Consider the following 14,966-nt stretch of genomic DNA (forward strand, 5'->3'; position numbering starts at 1 on the left):
ACAAACCAATACGCGACTGGACGCTTTTTTCGAGGCCCTTCTAGCACTCTAGCTCTAGATCCCTTAAATGTAATCAGTCGAAGCGGGAGTCCGATTTGTTAATCGCGAGTATGATTACAGACTGAAATGGACGACGCGAAGCCCTGTTACCAATTAATTAAAACTATGACAAAATTCGAGAAACAAACAAACCATCGATTGAGCGCTGAACGATCAAACGTCGTTATGAATGCTGAAAAACACAGCAGTTTACGCAACAAAGTGCACCGCAACAGCGCGCGCAAAATGACGCGTACTGTCCAATTACAAGCATGACGCGTACACTGTCCAATTAATGCTCAAATCGGGCTGCTGATAGCCAATCACGTTCGAGAATTTTGTTATAGTTTTGATTAATTAAGAAATACAAGGGCCGAAAAAGGAAGGGTCCTATCTTCGGAAGATCTAGACTGATCTTCGGAACTCTTCGGTTTTGTTAAAGGTACTCTTAGCCAATCACAATGCAGGACTGGAATTCGTCTGAAGCACTCCGGAACTCCCCTGAACTCGTCCACTAGCAAAACTGGCTGGTGAAAAAAAAAATTCAGATAGTTTCTCCACGATGCAATGGCACAGAATTGTGGCCATTTTCCGTTCATTTGTTGTAGAGTCGGTGTGCTCGATGCTCTTTGTTTTAATTGGGTGTGGTTCAACAATCACCTGGCCTCAAAAAGAAACAAGTCCAAGCATCCTGAGTGTGTCTTTGTGTTTTGGATTTTCATGCACATTTTTGCTGAACATCTCGACCTGTTTAAGTGGCGGGTTCTTCAACCCAGCGCTAACTGCTGCTTTAGCTGCCAACAAAACTCTATCAGCGAAGAAAGCCTTGTGCTACATAGCAGCGCATCTAATCGGAGGTAAGCGCCGAGAAGTTTTACTGTCAAAGAAATAAAGATTAGACTGAGAAGTGTCGGCGAAAATCGCTTCTTCCTGTTGCATCGTACTGCTAAGCCGAACTTCCTTACATAAGTGGAAGAGAGGGAAATTCATATATTTTTTTCGTCTTTTTGCAAAACATATGCTTTGTGAGTTGTGTGCGCTAGTTGCTGCTAAAACCTCTCTAGCACCACTGTCAGTAAATTTGAGCTTTGGAATAATACAGGATAGCACTGAAACTAGAGATCACAAGCTCTGGAGCTAGTGTTAGTTATAAATTTAGAAATCTGGGAATGCCCTCAGGTAGCAAAGGCTAATCTAGACAGCTTGTGCCATAACAACTAATAATGACATAAACATGATTCACAAAGCCGCCTTTTTTTGGAGCAGCTCAAACAATCAGCTTTTCCAAATTCACTAGGGCAATTAAGCTTGAATTACCTTTATCGACTTCAAGTTCGCATTCAACTATGTATGTACTGCGGCAGTCTAACTGTCCATTAAATAAGAAGTCTGTCCAACATTCAGTGGTTTTATTACAAAAATAATATCAATAAACGTGTACTTGAAATTTTTTGTGATCTGGAATACTGTATTTTTTTGTGCGCAGCCATTATTGGAGCAGGCCTTCTTTATGTCATTGTTCCTTATGAGAACCATGGTCTGTTAGGAGTGGTGCAGGTTACACCAGTGTCTCCTTTAGTTGGGTTCGGAGTGGAGTTGCTGACGACATTGGCTCTGACATTAACTGCATTGTCATGTACAGAGGGAGGACAAACAACAGTTGATCGTCCAGCTTCCATTGTGATAGGACTGGTTGTTACTGCATGTCATTTGTTTGCGGTAATAAAATCATTACTTAGCAATATACAGTATGATAAATCAGTTAAGAAAAACATAATCTTACTGTACATAATATAAATTTGGTAAAGTAAGGATTAATACGTGGTTTCAAATAAAATTTGACTGTTTTACCAATTTATGTTAAGTTAACTTGTCAAAACAGAACTTCAGTAATAATGGCAAGCTTGCTGGGGTTATCAAATTTGTAGAAGTCTGGTGCAATCTGAATCAGTGGCCTACATGGTGAATTAATTTGAAAAAATTTAGTAGAAATTAGGATGTCCTAACTGCATCATAAATATTATAATAATTTATGCCTAGCCTGAAATAAGGTAACTGTTATTCTACCCTTTGAGACAGAGATGAGGCCATCATAGGAATACCCTCAACTATGTCCACAAAAACTACTGGAATTCATACTCAAGATGATAATATTTAGACAGTATCTCATAAGAAGTTGCTCTCTTTTCTTTCTATTTTGCCCTATGTCAACATTCAAGTACCCAGTGACTGGATGTGGAATTAACCCAGCTCGTGTCTTTGGCCCTGCTGTTGTGGCAAACAGGTGGACCAACCACTGGGTGAGTGCCTAGCTACTTGCATACAAAAACTGATAATATACATAATTACATAATAACAGTACAATGTGCATGCATATTGGTGTCAGTGCTGCATGCTGGAAAAGGTTGGGTATAGTGAAAGAAAAACTGTCATATTTTGTAGATTCTTTGTCAACAAATTTTCAGGAGAAGGCATTTATTAACACATTTCAACATTGTACTGGTAGGCTTTTTAGTCAACTTAGACTTCACAGTGAGAAACAAAAAATAGCAATCACCCTAGACTTTCTCGAAGTCTTTTCCAGTATATTTTATTGTCGCCATGTAAACTCTCTCTAATGACTTTGCAGCTTGCTCATATAGGTCTACTTTTGCTCAAGGGTGATGTATGGTCATAACTCAATTAAGCACCAAAGGTAGACTTGTGGTGAGACCTTAGCAACCCTTGTCAAAAGACATGAGGCTTGCTTTATCATAATACAATATTAACTGGTAAAATGCGTTGTGTAATCTAGGATCTCTAGTGTTTAAATCAGAACCTGAGGCAGTAATCAAGTTTCTTTTTCTCATCCTCCAGGTTTACTGGTTTGGCCCAATCATTGGTGCGCTTCTAGCAACAGGAATTCACCATTTGGCAAACAACTTTCCTGTCACTACTGCAGATGACCTTGTTATCACAGGGCAAGAACTTAACGACAGAGCAGAACCAGACAAGAAAGAAGACACTGGACAAACACCAAGAAAATACAACATACAAACACAGACTCCTTATGAATTGAAGACAACTGTGTAATATATTTAAGAAGAGTGATATCACAGACATTGACCTGAGTTTTCATGACTGTTGTGTGCTATTTATATTTTTAATATATTTGGATTTGCAACAAGTACAAAATATATTTTAGCTGGAATCTCTTCACTGAGAACTGACAACCAGAATTACAGTTTTTGTCATAAGTTGCTCAACCACAGACTCCTTCTACTTTTGATGTTTCCTCACTTTTGTTAGCAAGTTTGAAATAAGCAAATAAAAATGTTGCTATTGCTAACCTTCAAAAAAGTCAACACTGATAGCAGAATAATAATAATTATTATTATTATTATTGTACCTTGTTTTAAGTACTTCAATGTTTATTCACTTTGAAATAAAAAAATGTTGCTATTTTAAGAAAATAATCATATTTATTGGTCTTGATGTTCCGACCTTTCCACTGCTAAAGTTTACACAAACTGCAGAAAACATTTATCTTACATGTAATATTATTTAGCTGCAGACCATAATACATATTATACAGTTTGAGAAGTTGTATTTATATATTGAAAAAACACTATCTATCTATTGTAAAAAAATAAGTATTTTTGTTTCTTTACACCAATAATTTGCTACATTAAATTGTAAGACTTTACATAGTGTCCTCATTTGGAAATTAAATCTGTTGAGGGAAAGGATGGGGTTGATTGCTGCATTCAGATACCACCTTCACCAACATCAACAGCTGTTTCGCAAAATGTCAAGCACCTTGAAGTTCAAACTCCTTGGTTTGTAAAAATTATATTAGAATCCATAAGGTTGAAAAACACCATAACAGGCATGACCAGAATTTACTAAGGTATGCTAGAGACATCACTTTCTTCTGCTTCTCTTCATTGTCTTCTCTTTTTCTTTCTTTGGTGGAGGAGCTGCACCTGATGTAATGTGACGCTCATACAAACTAAGAACAGACAACAAGATAAAGAGTTAGGGGGAAAGGGAAACTGATAACAAAAGGGGTGGAGAATGGTCCATCAAAAACCATGCGTCTTGCAAAACTTTCATTGAATTTCATGGGTCTCTCAGTCTCATTTCTTTAGCAGTTATGTGCGACTCACAGTCTCGACGCTTGTCTCACTTTCTCGCAAAGTCTTGTATTTACCATTCACCACCCCTAACAAACAGAACGACAGTCTAATACTGTTAATTTGTCAAAGGGGGTAATTCCTGGCTTCGGAAGAAGGTCTTAAACAGATACATACTAAATGTTATTAACCTTTTGTATCCATCAGTTTTGATGTACTCAAACACATGTGAAGGACCCAGAACAATTTGATCTTCAAGCTGCTGTATCCATGCATTGCCTTCTGCTTTGAACAAATGCCGAGGGTTGGCCATGTCAAGCTCACCTTCAACAAAGAATATTTCAGAGTGAGCAGTTTACTGGCAAATTACAGTTACTGTATCAAATGGTACATCCCTTATGCAAGGATTGTATAATGTATAAATTTGCAGGAGTTGTGAAAATGTTTGTCACTGTTTCCATGTACCCCAAAAGAAACTGGTTGGAGTTTGGAACTGATGTCACCCATAAAGATGGCGTAGGTAAGGTAAGGTAATGTCTGCATATGAGCCAAGAGCCCCATTAGGCTGGAGCTTATCCCGGTTTCTGTAGCATGGAGTGGCTGTATTTCTACTCCCCCTGAATAGGATGCTAGTACATCGCAGGGTTACCCCCAGCATTAAACGTGCCGCTATCTATTTATACCACTGGGTGGAGGTTTCTTGCCCAAGAACACAACGCAAATTATGTCTCGGACGGTCAGGGCTTGAACCCAGACTGCTTGATCTGTACTAACCCAGAGGCGACTGTTCCTTCCCTCATCTTGTGTTGTTTGGTCAAATTTTGCAAAACATTTGAGACCAATGAGATACCTTAAATTAATGCACTCTATGCCTTAATCTAATAGTTTAAACCCCAAACAGTGGCTCATTTCAAGTTGATCTTTAAGAAAAGTGATTTAAATTTGTTAATGTTTCTCTTGAGGGAAAAATAAATTGGCAACAAGCAGGCCCGAGTAGGAGTGGGGGGGGCAGGGGTATAAGTGACAAGATAATCTTCTGTTCTGTAGGTTAGTAAGTTGGGGCCTGCTCATGTATGCAGATAATGCAATTTAGTTTCGACACTCATGGTGAATCATGAAATAATGTCAACATACCTAGCTCTGGAGGTAGGGCAGTAAGTCTGTTGTTCTGAAGATGGAGTTCCTTCAGCCGTACAAGGTTTCCAAGAGCTTTTGGTAATTCAATTAGATCGTTATCTCTTAACACAAGCTGTAAAAAGATAACAACATGTTCAGCTAAGTTAAGAAGATGGTGTTTTCTTTTCTAGAACTAAGAATTAGAGGTTCTAAATATATTATTAACAAAATCACTCGATGGATAGTAAGATTAATGTACATCAATTTATTTAATTAGTTAATTTAATTTACCACTTGAAGATTTCTAAGCTCTCCTATCTCAGGAGGTAAGGTTTCAAAGTCATTGTCTCCAAGGTAGAGAGCTCGTAATTGTTCTGAAAAGGAAATGAACAGCAACTTAGGGCATATATATAAATATATATATTATTTGATGGCTCGCAGGCCTGTATAGTGAAAAACTGCGACTAAGGTCTTGAAAACGCTGTCTAAGGCCACAGGCCAAGTGCAGGATTTTCAAGTCCATGGTCAAAGTTTTCCACTCTACAGACTGACCCTAAGCCAATAAATTTTAACTTTTTTTGCTATCTCTCAAATCACTTTTAAAACTTTTGAAAGTGTTACCACCACAGGATAGGAAAATAGGGACCATGCTAAGAAACAATCAGATTGCAGGGTTTGTCACTGTGTCCTCTTGGAAAAAATAAAAGGAATTATCTAGCCGCTTTTTTACTCCTGTCAATATGCTCTTTTTTGCATCCAAGGTTAACTTGGTTTTTGATTGGCTAAGCAATGAAGAAGCCAGCATCAAGATGCCAGAATATTAAAATGAAAGGTATATGTAGAACAGGTTGTAGGTTACAACACGCTCCATGACCAGAGTGGATACATTGATTCCTTTGATGCACCTTGATCTGAGTGATCTTGGATCACTGATCCTGATCCAGATCACCCCAAAGGAACGCACCCTTACCCACGCTTCATTGCACATGTCACTTACTCATAACAGAAAAGTTTCCTGGTAGTGACTTTTCGTTGAGATTGTTGTACGTTAAATCCAGGATTTCCAATCCAGAAGCTGTCCCCAAACCTCTGGGCAGGGAACTTAGTCGATTCACCCTAGAGAATACCAAGTAAGGTTATGGCATAGATTAATTAATTGATTGCCTCATGGTTAGTGTGCTTGACTACGGTTCAAGCCCTGGCTGGGGATATTGTGTTGTGTTCTCGGGCAAGACACTTAACTCTCACCATGTCTCTTACCACCCCGATGTATAAAATGAGTACCACAGGATTTAATGCTGGGGGTAACCCTGCAACGGAATAGTGTCCCATCTTAGGAGAAGGAAGAGCATCCCATCCTAGGAGAAGGGGGTAGAAATGCTCCTTGTTGATTCATTTTAAGGAACAGAGAGATAAGCACCAGCCTGATGGGCTTCTTGGCTCAAATTCAGTTTTCACCTATAGATTAATCGCCGTACTGTTACATTTTGTCATGTCTGAGTTACCGCAGGCAGATCTCTCTCTTATTACTTTTTTCTGGAACTTGACCAGCAACATTAACTGGGGCTGGAAAGACCTTGTTCAGTTAGCCATACCCAATTTTAACAGAAATTTGGATTTCTACTTGAGTTTGTGTAATATTTTTAACACTTTCACACAGAAGAATATTAATTAGGATCAATAACATTGAAAGAGCATTCCTGATCATTCATAATACTTACGCTGCATTAAAATGTCTTAGTTTCTTTAAGTTACCAAGAGACATCGGCAACTCCTACACAAGGGCACAAAAGCAAATACATTGCAAATGAATATTAATCATGACTAAAAACACTTTTTGTGAAAAACTTATATAATTCAAACTGGCAGTCACAGTTTACAGTTATTTATACCTCAATGTGATTATTGAAGACATTCAGGAATTCTAGGCTTTCAAGTTGACCAATGGATTCTGGGAGAGCTAAATGAGGATCGAGGAATAAAAATTCAGACTTTAATTTGTCTCCTAGAGACTACACGTCTAACTTTTAATTAGTCTTAATTAATAAATACTTGTCATTAATTAATTTCCACTGACATATCAGCAGAAAACAAAAAAAATTCCTCCATAACTCGTTTATCAAGGCCAGTTGTTAAATTTTCACCTTCAAGGACACTTTTCAAAGTCATCAATCTCAGACAATGGTGGAAACAGGACGTTATCAACCCGGCCTTTTAAAGGTATGCCCAGAATTTCCATATTATCACACCCTTATACAAGCAGAAGAGAAAGATTACTTTAGGATTCTAAAAGAAATTTACTCACATGTTATTCTGTTGTGACTTAACGTAAGCCGTACCAAATGCCTCAACTGGGCTGAAAGACAATTTATATGAAAAGTAAGCGAATATATAAGGACGAAACATAACAAAACTAGACTCAAAAAGAACGTAAATTCTTTCTTCCAGTTTCTTCTGTTTTCAAGAATGGCCTGTGCACTTACTCAATCCCGGGATGTCTGCTATAGAAGACAAGCTTTTGTCACAGAGTTCTAACTCTGTATAACCTTGTTCTTTAGTTTCCTCTATAAGTTTCTTTACGGACTTCGACATAGTTTCTGTTCTGTCGATCGATCGCTCGACTTCAACTGCTTGTAGTAAAATTTTCTGCGCTTTGTACATCATGTATGCTGATTTCTGGTGTAACATGACATAGACAACACGCGTGACTCAACCTCGTTTTGAATCAAAAGGAAACAAAGATGGCGGCAAAGTGAATCGAGAAGTCTGGTTGGAGTGTAATTGAAGTCTCTCATGGTTGCGTTATAATGCCATACCATGGAGGACACGAGCTTCTGGTCAAGCTTTCAACTCTGTTGCAATCCCACGGTACGTACAGATAATTTTTACTTTCTCTTTATGTCAATATTGTGTTGTGTTATTCCTTGCGTTGTAGTATAAATTTTCCATGTGCGTCACACTGGCTTAAGCTAAATATAAATTTGTTAGACCTTGATTCTTTTACTTCTTTTACTCGTAACATAGACACAGCTGTTGTGGATAAATACACCAGTCTAATTTCACTCCGGAGTATACATAATTTCAATTGTTTTGTACCAACTCAGCGATCGTAGCAGAGATCAGACAGACGTGCTAGTCATGTGACGGTGACCTCACCTGTGCCTTCTTCCGCACGCAACATTCGAACATATTTTGACAGTTCGCATTTTCTTTTTATCGCGGGGAAAAAAGAATCAGTTTTTAGTTTTTAAGCAAGAATTATTCCGGACTTGACCAGCTGTAAGAACATATTGAAGAAGTCATATTAATTTCAAGAATTGTTTATTATCGATCATTTACAATATGAGCTTATATTTCCTTATTCTTTAAGATTTAAGCTTACTGTATCAATTTATTTTCCAGCTTGACTTAATTTCAGGCAGATACTCTTAAAAGTGCCTATGAAGTAAAAAATAATTGCTGCTTATTTGAAAGTCTTTTCAAAGTAAAGAAGAATGGCATTTTCCTGTTTGGAATAATATCTTTTTTCGTTTTAGAGATATTCATGTTTTTGTATTATGCAAATGAGGAAAGTGATGACATCATATATAGTTCCACTTAAACAAGAAAATACTGAATCAAGAATATCTCCAGAAATATTAGAGCAGTGTTCTTCAAACTTGACACAGAAATGAACATTACAAAAGAAACAGAATGGCACCTACTATGCCATTGCTATGGCAACACTCTTGGCTCCAGTCTCTTTCTGTGAAAAACCAAATATCCCCATTTGCAACCTTTTAAAGTGGGACAGGGGGTCTTGCTCGGAATGCACACGGTTCCCATATTGTCTTAGCTCTCCCCATTAGATTGTTGGGAGTGGATGATCCTTGTTTAAAATAAAATCTGGGAATTTTAGTCTTAATCAAAACAGGACCACCGGCATAACTGTTGTCATGGCAATGGCACGACAGGTTTAATTTTGTTTCTTTTGTGACGTACATTTCTGGTGCCAAGTTCAAAGAAGACTGCTTTAATATTGCTAGAGATATTCTAGATTGACTGTCATACTGTTTTAGTGGAACCACCTATGACATCATTACTTTTCTCATTTGCATAATACAAAAACATATTAAATATCTCTAAAATGAAAAAAGATATTTCAAAAAGGAAAACGCCATTCTTCTTAACTTTGAAAAGCCTTTCAATTAAGCTGCAATTATTTTTTACTTCATACTGTAAGCGCTTTAAGTCCCAAAAGTTTCAAATTTCAGGTTATTTTTTCCAGCATGATTATTTGCCTATTTTCCAAATTACAAATTACAGTAAGAGAGACTCTGAGAATCATTGTTTTATATTCTTGAGCAAGACATTATTGTCTGGTGGAATCCTGATTTCTTGACCCCTTGATTTCCAAGACTTCCTAAACACTCAGACGAGAACTTATTTTCGTTGGATTTGTATCATGGTCCATAAGAATTATTTTTCAATAATTTCAAACCCAGGCCGCCCGATCCTCCCTTGACTTTGTATAGTCAGAGGTTCTTAACAGATCATATATATACTATGCATGGGAGCCCACACAATGTACTTGGATGCTAATAATAGCCACGTATAATCCAGTCAGAGGCATTCCAATATACATGTACACTTGTAATATTAATAAAGTATAGTATTGTTTTTCTCATGATGTAGTCACTTGAGATGTAGATCATAACATTTCGACTGCTTACTGCTAGTTTTCTTCAGGCGATGAGGTCAACTGATTACACAGCACCATTTATATCACAAAGGTCAGCTGTGATTGGTGCATTTCGATCTTCCCATTGTCCCGTTGATATAAATGGTGCTGTGTAATTAGTCGACCTCATTGCCTGAAGGAGACTAGCAGTAAGCAGTCCACACGTTGCAATCTACATCTCAAGTGACTACATCGTGGGACAAACGATAACACACTTTATTATTACATCTACCACGATGAACAACAACAACCTTTTCCTCGACACTTGTAATATTTATAATTAAATCTTTGCAGGAAATCCAATTTTGCAGCAGGAGAGTCAGCTGTGCTTGACAGCCACGTCACTTGTGTTCCTGAACCAGTGCTTTCAAGATATCGCATCAGGTGAGCCCACAGGCAGCCTAGACATTGAATAATTATGATTAATACATGACATTATGCTGCTGGCAATAGTATTACAATTTTAGCCATTTATAAGCCAATGTATTCTGAGAATGTTTCAAAAATTACTCTAAATGCTTCATGTAGAAAATAATTTAAACAAAAGTGGCTTACCTTATGTTTGCATTGCATTATTGTGATGTCTCTGCCATACAAATTTGTATGCATATTATAGATCCATGTTATGTTTCCATTTATAGTTGGAGGTAGTCAAGGAGTAACCACATGACTTAAACAACTACACTCCTAAAATTTAATACAAACAATGTGTAAAACAAGTTGCAAAATCCCATGGTATTTTTACTCTGGAAAACCTATAACACCTGCTTTGCCAGAGTATGTTTGACTGGCCTTTGATGTTTTGGGGGAACTAGACCTTAGTCACTCAAAAGGTAACAAGTTTGTTGTGGGTGTGAAGATCAACACAACGGTTGACTTAAAAATGACAGCCTTGCCTAGAATTTGAGGGACGTTTTTCTGAATTGCATGTATTTCTTCCTTTTGTGTAGTTCAGCAAGGTGCAGGTGACAGAGAAACTAAGCAATGGAAAACAATATCATACAGGGACAGTGCAGCTATCGCATTCATTCTTGACTTTCTCAGAAGGACACCATCATTACGGGTAATCTGAATTAATCATTATAAGAGACCATCATTGTACTTACGCACATCATATACAGGGTCTGACTTTATTTACTTAAATAAGTGGAATATTGCTTTATGAAAATCATGGTCTTAACTGGGTAAAAGCTAAATAAAATTAATATTCCAGTCAATTGTAATTATTATGGTGGCTTTGTTTAATTTTGATGATTTTTAGCTGTTAATTGAAATTTGTAAACCAGTTTGATTTTCTATCTTGCTTTACTTACCAGCCTTGTTTTAGATTATTATACTGAATATTGTATAACGCCACAACAAGCCTTCTTTAATCAAATATTGATTAACATGTCAATTAATCACACTTTGTTCTTTGTATCCCATCAGCTAGTCCCGGGAACATGTTCCCATTTTGATGGTCTGGTCAACATCTCTTGTTTCAGAGCATTACAAGTACTGGAGGTAGATAAGTCCAAATGCCATACTTTGATATCATATTCAGAAGTCACAGTCTGTGGCACTTTACAGTGTATGTTCATGTTACTGAAATGAAACTTGTATCATTGCAACAGATAAAAAAAGTCCCAGTTGGTTTTGTTCGAGGATTTCAAAGTTTACGACCCCAGCTCAAGACCCTCATATGTACAAGGTCACTGATCTCGCTGAATGTAAGTTCACTGCATTCTCTTCTTATTTTTGCTACAATGTTTAAAGCATACTCAACTTTAGTTCATAATCCTCTCTGAAAAAAAGGCACATACGCTCATTGATACTTTCTGGCCAACCTTCCTATTCTGTTGTACCAAAACTACACTCCAGTTCATGTCATCCCCCTTTAGTTCTGTTTACCTTTTTCCACTCCTTCTCTTTAGTCCTTCTGCAAGTTGTCCTGGGCATCCCTCTTGACCTTTGACCTTTTAGCGTCACTCCCAGTGCTTTTATGTTCGGTTGTTCTCAGTCCTTTTTCTGTGTGCATGGGCAAACCAGTTTTGTTTTTCTTAAAACATTTGGTGAGGATCTCATGAGCACACATAACGGAAGGGTCCAATCTTGGGAGGGGTACTCCCATATATGGGCTAATATATAAAAAAATTTAAAAATATAATAAGGTATTTGTCACAGGATAGGGCATGCTTTTTGAGCTTGCCGATCCTCAAATAGGGTATGAGTTTTGTCCCTGTTGGCATTGTATTCTTGGTGTAATCCTAAGATAAGGTACCTAAATTGTATCAACTGAAAAATTCCTGTGCATAAATGCCCAGCTGAATGAAAAAACAAATTCTATGCTTGATGTGTAACTTCCAATGTTACAGAAATGAATTAAAGCTGGCCCTTGAACAGGGTGTCATCTTTCCGGTTTGTGCCTTAAACAGGGTATCAATTTGCATTTGCTTCGTCCTTAAAATGTGGTCATTCTTTACAGCACACACCTATCCAAAATTTACAGGAGTTCACCCCCAGAAGTCTAGTCAACATTGGGTGTAATCTTTGCGAAGGAGGTCCGAAAGAAATATTCCAGACCTAGTAATTAACTTCAGACAAGTTTCTGCATGTACAATAAATTAATAAACTAAAACAGTGTTTGCTAATCAAAACAGGAAGTGTTGGTACATTGTGGTGGAGATCGTTTGAATGCCCCATCTGCTTGGCCACATCTGAAAAATGTGGATTTTAGCTACAATGGAATTGTACAAGTGGACGACTCTGTGGTTTGTACAGTCTACTAGATCATATTTTAATATAATTACTTTTTATATTTCATACTTCTGTAACATATTATTGATAGTAAGACTGAGAAATAGCTTTTACACTTGACAATCCTTATGAAGTTTTGCTTTCTAAAAGCAATTTCTTTGGTCAAAATTTGAACTGGCAGAGAGTCCATGTAGATAAGTTCTTTGAACTATCCAACACCAAAGGCTGTACAGATACAGGAACCTCAGTAAATTGCGTAGCATGTTAAAAGTGATCATTTGTTTGCCATTGATGCTGTTGTTTTTAGAAACTTTTGCCAGCTGTGAGAGTGTTGAATTTAAGTCATAACTGCATCCATGTTGCTGAAGGGGATGAATCACTATCTAACTGGAAGGTGAGACTACAGTTTATCTATAAAAAGGTTAACTAAAGTCTCCATGTGAGCTAAGTGGCCCATCAGGCCGGCACTTATCTCTGGTTTCAGTAGCATGAAGTGACTAGGAATATTTTTACCCTCCCCTGGATGGGATGCTGGTCCATCGCAGGGCTACCCACAGCATTTGATTTGTCAGTACCCATTTATACACCCAGAGAGAGACACTTTGATCTATATACTTTCCCTCATCTTTCTATCTTTTCAAAGATAATTTATTGAAACAATCTCTGTTTGTGTTGTTTTGCAGTATCTGTCAGACATCCAGCACTTGAACCTGGGATATAACCAGATGGAATGTATCCCTGTGCCACCAGCGCAAGGCGGAGCAACAATCTTCCACAACATGACAACACTTATCCTCAAGAATAACAACTTGCAGAATTTGCAAGGTTTGTTGTATAAAAAGCTTACATGTAAATGAATGCCAGAATGTTATGCAGAGTTCCTTTCCATGTGCTAAGTTTTTTTTCTGATTATCTGTGAACAGGTCTCCAGGCATTTTCCAAGTTACGATTCCTTGATGTGTCTTTTAACTGCATAGCATCTCTATCAGAATTAACACCCCTGGCTTTTCTGCATGACCTCATATCAGTAAGTGATATTACTGTTATTCCTTTAGACAGGCAATTTTGAAACAATTACGTCATGCAAACATGTTGTTTCTGTTTGTTTGTCGTTTTCAATTTCGTTTCCCATTCATTAGTCATTTCCTTAACAATCTGTATTATATTTTTGTGTTTATTTTAGTTGAACCTTCAAGGGAACCCTGTTGTGTTCTGTCCATACTATCGACGTGCTACAGTTGCTTGCCTGTATCCTATACCAAGAGTTGAACCAGTGAGTTTAATCAAAGAAATTGTTTCTGATCTTTAAGGAATTTAATGATAGAGAATACTAACTTAGCTAAAAAATCTTGCAAAGAGATTTGAAATCGCAAATATTCCAATTACATTTGGTTAGTCTTCAATGATTTTTGCTAAAAGTAGTTCAATGTCAATGTTCATTTGACATGACATGAAATTCTTAGCCAGGACATCAATAGACACACTGTATGCAATATACTTGTGACTATGAGTGACCACGAATGAAAAACTCTCAAAGTGAGTTTATTTGCTGCTGGTTTACATGGTACACATGTATCAGCCTTGGTTCTGTCACTGACCGGGTATTTCGCTGGTTCACAAGGTAGACGCAGCCTGATGGCAGTTTGGGTCTTTCTGCGTTGTATTAGATTTGCATTTTTTTAATGTGTTCTAATAAATAAGGTATTAATGGACATTTATTATACAAATCACTTATCATGTAACTTATCATTTACAGGTTAAAATTGATGGGAAGCCCTTGGACTCAGAAGAGCAAGTTGTGAGTTACACTGTCTCGTCTTCTTAGAAGAAAGTTGACTAACAATGACATCAACAATGACTGTTTTTTAGGAGTAATAGATATCAAACATGAAAGACTGTGTTTGGCCACATTTCTAAACACCAAGAAGAGAGTTACACAGTGAAGTATTATTGTCAATCGAAACTAAAACTAAGGAGAAAGTGGAGAAAGAAAATCGTAAAAATCTATGCATATTAAAATCAGATATCCAAACACCATTGTAGTCATAATTTCCTTTGTTTGAACTTCATGAAGTATTACTGAGCTTAATGAGAAATTCAGATCATAGTCCTTGGTATCCCGTTATTGATTATTAAGTGACAAAGAGTGATACTGTTTTTTTTTTGTTCTACACATTAGATGTATAACTGTTGTAATGCAATATACCATTGAAACTTCTTTGATGGGATATACAGTAATC

At 37.2% G+C, this 14,966-nt stretch overlaps 3 protein-coding genes across 3 annotated transcripts in view; 2 read left to right on the top strand and 1 right to left on the bottom strand.

Moving 5' to 3' along the window:
- Positions 1–130: 130 nt before the first annotated feature.
- Positions 131–3,111, top strand: LOC110062504 (aquaporin-5-like). The gene is made up of 4 exons (XM_089285460.1): positions 131–896; positions 1,526–1,758; positions 2,259–2,339; positions 2,896–3,111. The coding sequence occupies exons 1-4, from the start codon at positions 602–604 to the stop codon at positions 3,109–3,111; spliced, it is 825 nt and encodes a 274-aa protein (XP_089141586.1). The 5' UTR covers positions 131–601.
- Positions 3,112–3,160: 49 nt separating this feature from the next.
- Positions 3,161–7,921, bottom strand: LOC110062503 (ras suppressor protein 1-like). Its single transcript, XM_089285459.1, has 9 exons — positions 7,754–7,921; positions 7,576–7,626; positions 7,163–7,230; positions 6,992–7,044; positions 6,268–6,386; positions 5,562–5,644; positions 5,289–5,403; positions 4,346–4,478; positions 3,161–4,030 (listed from the first exon to the last, which is right to left on the bottom strand). Exons 1-9 carry the CDS (start codon positions 7,860–7,862, stop codon positions 3,943–3,945), a joined length of 819 nt encoding a protein of 272 aa, XP_089141585.1. The 5' UTR covers positions 7,863–7,921; the 3' UTR covers positions 3,161–3,942.
- Positions 7,922–7,993: 72 nt separating this feature from the next.
- Positions 7,994–14,966, top strand: part of LOC110062479 (serine/threonine-protein kinase 11-interacting protein-like) — a 23,512-nt gene continuing 16,539 nt past the window's right edge. The window contains exons 1-11 of the mRNA XM_089285458.1: positions 7,994–8,138; positions 10,285–10,374; positions 10,941–11,053; positions 11,419–11,493; positions 11,604–11,699; positions 12,630–12,740; positions 13,034–13,120; positions 13,410–13,551; positions 13,650–13,753; positions 13,910–13,999; positions 14,483–14,524. Of these exons, the coding sequence (XP_089141584.1) occupies positions 8,078–8,138; positions 10,285–10,374; positions 10,941–11,053; positions 11,419–11,493; positions 11,604–11,699; positions 12,630–12,740; positions 13,034–13,120; positions 13,410–13,551; positions 13,650–13,753; positions 13,910–13,999; positions 14,483–14,524 (1,011 nt within the window). The 5' untranslated portion in view covers positions 7,994–8,077. The remainder of the gene's footprint in view (positions 8,139–10,284; positions 10,375–10,940; positions 11,054–11,418; positions 11,494–11,603; positions 11,700–12,629; positions 12,741–13,033; positions 13,121–13,409; positions 13,552–13,649; positions 13,754–13,909; positions 14,000–14,482; positions 14,525–14,966) is intronic.

The sequence above is a fragment of the Orbicella faveolata genome, unplaced genomic scaffold (assembly GCF_042242905.1).
Source record: "Orbicella faveolata isolate gen_17 unplaced genomic scaffold, um_ofav_v1 contig_13, whole genome shotgun sequence".
NCBI lineage: Eukaryota > Metazoa > Cnidaria > Anthozoa > Scleractinia > Merulinidae > Orbicella > Orbicella faveolata.

Bases quoted from the DNA above. Each gene is read 5' to 3' on its own strand.
- LOC110062504 (XM_089285460.1), top strand. From the start codon at position 602: ATGCAATGGCACAGAATTGTGGCCATTTTCCGTTCATTTGTTGTAGAG. The intron at 897-1,525 runs GTAAGCGCCGAG...TTTTGTGCGCAG, and splicing joins AGCAGCGCATCTAATCGGAG to CCATTATTGGAGCAGGCCTT. The intron at 1,759-2,258 runs GTAATAAAATCA...TCAACATTCAAG, and splicing joins CTGCATGTCATTTGTTTGCG to TACCCAGTGACTGGATGTGG.
- LOC110062503 (XM_089285459.1), bottom strand. From the start codon at position 7,862: ATGTCGAAGTCCGTAAAGAAACTTATAGAGGAAACTAAAGAACAAGGT. The intron at 7,231-7,575 runs GTGAGTAAATTT...ATCCTCATTTAG, and splicing joins AAGTCACAACAGAATAACAT to CTCTCCCAGAATCCATTGGT. The intron at 7,045-7,162 runs GTATAAATAACT...GCCCTTGTGTAG, and splicing joins TCTTCAATAATCACATTGAG to GAGTTGCCGATGTCTCTTGG.